The sequence below is a fragment of the Lactuca virosa genome, chromosome 6 (assembly GCF_052849685.1).
Source record: "Lactuca virosa cultivar CGN04683 chromosome 6, Lactuca_virosa_CGN04683_v6, whole genome shotgun sequence".
Classification (NCBI taxonomy): Eukaryota; Viridiplantae; Streptophyta; class Magnoliopsida; order Asterales; family Asteraceae; genus Lactuca; species Lactuca virosa.
In genome coordinates, this window is record NC_136431.1 from 21,117,143 (window position 1) to 21,121,031 (window position 3,889).

A 3,889-nucleotide genomic window follows, 5' to 3' on the forward strand; every position below is an offset into this window, starting at 1 on the left:
TTTTGACATATATGGATTGATATAAAACACTAAAACTTATGGTTATATGTTATTTTAATGTATTTCGATTGATCTACAATTTATTTTATGTGTATTTTTAATGTTTGAACTTGTAAACATTAATTTTATTATTTATATATGTATGTATGTGTAGAAAATAGAAAAAAAGATAAAAATTATAGAAACTGATTGACCCGGCGATCGAACCGGTTAAACCGGAAACCAATCACCATACGGGTTCAACTAAAAACCGGTTTTTAAAATATTGCTAGAAATATATAACGTTTATCTCACAAAACCACTAAAATTATTAATATATAATTAAGTTTATAATATATACATAACGCTTGTATAGTTTTCTTAAGGACAATGATTCGAATCGATCGCCCAATTAATTTGCTTTTTCTCTTTTTCCCTTGAAGCATGTTATCGATGTTTTGAAATTTTTTCTTCTCGATCCCTAATTCGAAGTGGGTCGGTTTGATTAACTCCTGATATCGAACCATGCTTTCCGATTTAACCAACTTTTTATTGTCCAAACCGGTCACATTGGACGATACACATACATACCTGCAAACAATTCGCCCCATGTAATAATTGTCCGGTGAATATGTTATCTTAGGGTGTGGTTGGTGAATGAGTACAGCAATATGTGCGTAGACCATTTCATTTAGACTCGTTCAAGTATCTTTTCCTTAAGATATGGTTGTCATGCAGCCTGCATGTGCTTCTCCTAAACTACTTACGTCATTGGAACCTACTGCTCCAATCAAGATAATTTTGCGTAAGGTAATTGTTTATATATTAACCACACCATCTTCTAATAACAAATGAATATGAAAATGGAAATGAACATGAACTCGTTGTTTTTCGTTGTTTTGTGTTGGATTCATGTTTCACGTTGTGTTTCTTACACCAACTTTGCATTTGGGGACTCCGTTGTAGATGCCGGAAACAATAACCACTTGGCAAGTCTCTCCAAGGCCGACTACTCTCCATATGGCATAGACTTTACGCCTTCTGGTGGCAAGCCTACAGGAAGATACACAAATGGTTTCACCATTATTGACATTATTGGTATTAACCCATCTCATTATTTATTGTCTGATATACATTACTTATCATGAAATAAACAAAATAATCATTTTCAAGCTTATGCATTTATAGCACAAGCATTGGGAGCCAAGACCTTGGCTTCGCCATCGCTGGCAGGTAATGCAACATCTAACGCGTTACTTGGTGGAATAAACTTCGGCTCTGGAGCTTCTGGGATACTAGAGGAAACTGGTGCCGTTTATGTACGTGTATTCTATAGAATATTAATAGAAAATCTGGAAACAAATGCCAAATCTGTCGCTAATAATATAACAAGATTTCAGGTGTTCTTTTAATTAATTATATCATTAATTAAGGTTAAGATCCGTAAGTATGTCGTTGTGCAGCTTGGACGCATTCCATTAAGAAAGCAAATCGATCATTTTGAGCAAAGTAGAGCTGAAATGGTCCAAACGATGGGAGAAAATCGTACACAAGATTTACTAAAGAATGCAATCTTCTCGTTAACGATTGGTAATAATGATATTATAACCTACTTCCTACCAAAGATTCCTTTCATTGGCAGTTATAACGAAGTTTCCCATACCGTTTTACAAGAGACCATGGTCGCACATATGGGTTCATATCTTAAGGTGCCTATTAATTAATTGATTATTAACTTTATGTATCATCATGAATTAATGTTGTTGTTTTGTTTGGATCATTAACTTTTTTGTTTTTCCCTGGAAGCGCTTGCATGAACTAGGGGCTCGAAAGTTTGTTGTAGTCGATATAGGACCTCTTGGTTGCTTACCTTTTGTTCGTGCGATACACCTGCTACCAGATGGAAAATGCCATGAAGAAATGAACATGTTGATTCGCGGATACAATGAAAAGTTACGTCAGGCTGTGAATATCTTAAATCAAGAGATGGGAAACGGTTCCATTTTCGTGTATGCAAATTCTTACGATGTCATAAGTGAGATGTTGCAAAATTATCGTGACTATGGTATTTAATATTTAATCATATATCCAACCTTGATAATTTGATAATCGATATTCTTCCGTATAATTAATTAACTTGTTAAAAGTTGGTTAATTTATACGTAGGATTCGAGAATGTGAACGATCCTTGCTGTGGAGGAAACATTCCTCCATTTTTCTGCTTTCGGATTGAAGGTGAAGAGAGGCAAATTAGCTCAAATCTTTGTGATGATCGATCGAAGTATCTGTTCTGGGATGCATATCATCCCGGACAAGCAGCAAATTTCATTATAGCTCAGCATGTGTTGAATGGTGACGAAAACATCTGTTCTCCTCTCAACATTCGCCAGCTTCATAATCTCAAGCTATAACTCGCTATGCCATCTGAAGATCATCTGCGGAGTTTATAATCATGCTTGTGATTAGTTTTTTTTTAAGTACGGTGTCGGTGCATATGCATGCAAGCAGTATTTTGCTCTACTTTAGAGAGGCGTATGTAGTATTAGGTCCTCAATAATTGGAGAGATTTAATTTGGTCGTGTGTTAAGTTACTAGCTTCGCATCCATGTAAAATTCCTACTAATTTATGTGCGTTTTTACGAGTTTTTTACCAAATGGGTGCGTTTGAAAAAAATATTTACCAACTAGGTGTAGTTTCAAATATATTTACCAAAACAGTATATCAGTCAAAATATTTACCAAAATAGTATTTTTTTTAACTTTTTTAATATTTGCGGCTATTATTTTAATTTTTAGTGTTTTTTAATATAACTTTTGACATTTTTTTTAACCCTTTGCTATTAACTTATATGTGGAATAACAATTGCAAATAAGCAAATTACAATTATAAATCAGAGTAGAAATCAATTGTTATTTGCTGTTTGCAAATAACAAAATAACAGTGGAATGCAATAGCAAATAATAGTTGGAATCAATCCAAAACTAACAAAGCTGAAATCAAAAATCAAAAGAGGATTCGAACTTACAAGGAAATCAAGCTACAACCGAGTTTGTTATGGCCGGAATCGGATTCACCAACGTCGACTATGGCCAGAATCGAAGAAGAACCAGTCCCCGTCGTCTTCTGCAGTGGAGTACTCGCCGGAATCAAGTCGCCGGTGTCCGTTTGTGTCCGGAATCGGAGCCGCCGGCGTCGGCTATGGCCGAAATCGAACGACGATAGAAGCGATCGATTGAAGACGTGACTTTGGGGAATGGGTGTCAGAACGTCGACTGGTCTCTGTGGTTGCGTCTTACGTTTTTTTTTTTTTTTTTGACTTGCTATAACCCTAAATGGTAAATATGTTTAAAACAAACACTTGTTTGGTAAATAAGTTTTAAAAAAGCAACGGTGTGGTAAAAAACTCGCGTTTTTACTGTTATTTTGCTTTTTGCTTTTTGTGGATATGCAAGTATCTTGCTCTACTCTAGAGTCTACAGAAACCACATGCCGGGCCCAGATGAGGCATGGCCAAATGAATGGGAGGTCTTAATTTAATGATTTTAAGGATGGCTTAGTCAAAACTAGAAAAGTATCCCACACGTTGCGTGGGGTAAAAGGTGTTCGGTTAATACAAATAAGTTTATACAACAAACAAAAGAAAAAGAAAGAAGAAATTGCACCTCTTTATCCTTTTTAGAAGTTGCACCACTTCATCTTTTTTGGACATTACAGGAAAGAACCCGGGGTGCCAAATACCAGTAAATCATATCAAACACTAATTAGTAATCATATCTAGATTAGGCTGCTTTTTGGTGGGATTTCAGCACAAAAATTAATAATATTTTCTTTATTTATAATTTTATACTATAAGATTAAGAACCAACATCAAAAAGTATTATTTATTGTTAATATTCATCAAGTTACCCA

At 34.9% G+C, this 3,889-nt stretch overlaps 1 protein-coding gene across 1 annotated transcript; it reads left to right on the forward strand.

The window, feature by feature from the left end:
* Positions 1–808: 808 nt before the first annotated feature.
* LOC145120894 (GDSL-like Lipase/Acylhydrolase superfamily protein) lies at positions 809–2,503 on the forward strand. The gene is made up of 5 exons (XM_079056684.1): positions 809–1,077; positions 1,168–1,298; positions 1,443–1,688; positions 1,786–2,044; positions 2,146–2,503. Exons 1-5 carry the CDS (start codon positions 831–833, stop codon positions 2,388–2,390), a joined length of 1,128 nt encoding a protein of 375 aa, XP_078912810.1. The 5' UTR covers positions 809–830; the 3' UTR covers positions 2,391–2,503.
* The last annotated feature ends 1,386 nt before the right edge of the window (positions 2,504–3,889 follow it).

Excerpts from the sequence above, each read along its gene's own strand:
- LOC145120894 (XM_079056684.1), top strand. The coding sequence starts at position 831 with ATGAATATGAAAATGGAAATGAACATGAACTCGTTGTTTTTCGTTGTT. Across the intron at positions 1,078-1,167 it reads CACCATTATTGACATTATTG|CACAAGCATTGGGAGCCAAG; the intron begins GTATTAACCCAT and ends ATGCATTTATAG. Across the intron at positions 1,689-1,785 it reads ATATGGGTTCATATCTTAAG|CGCTTGCATGAACTAGGGGC; the intron begins GTGCCTATTAAT and ends TTTCCCTGGAAG.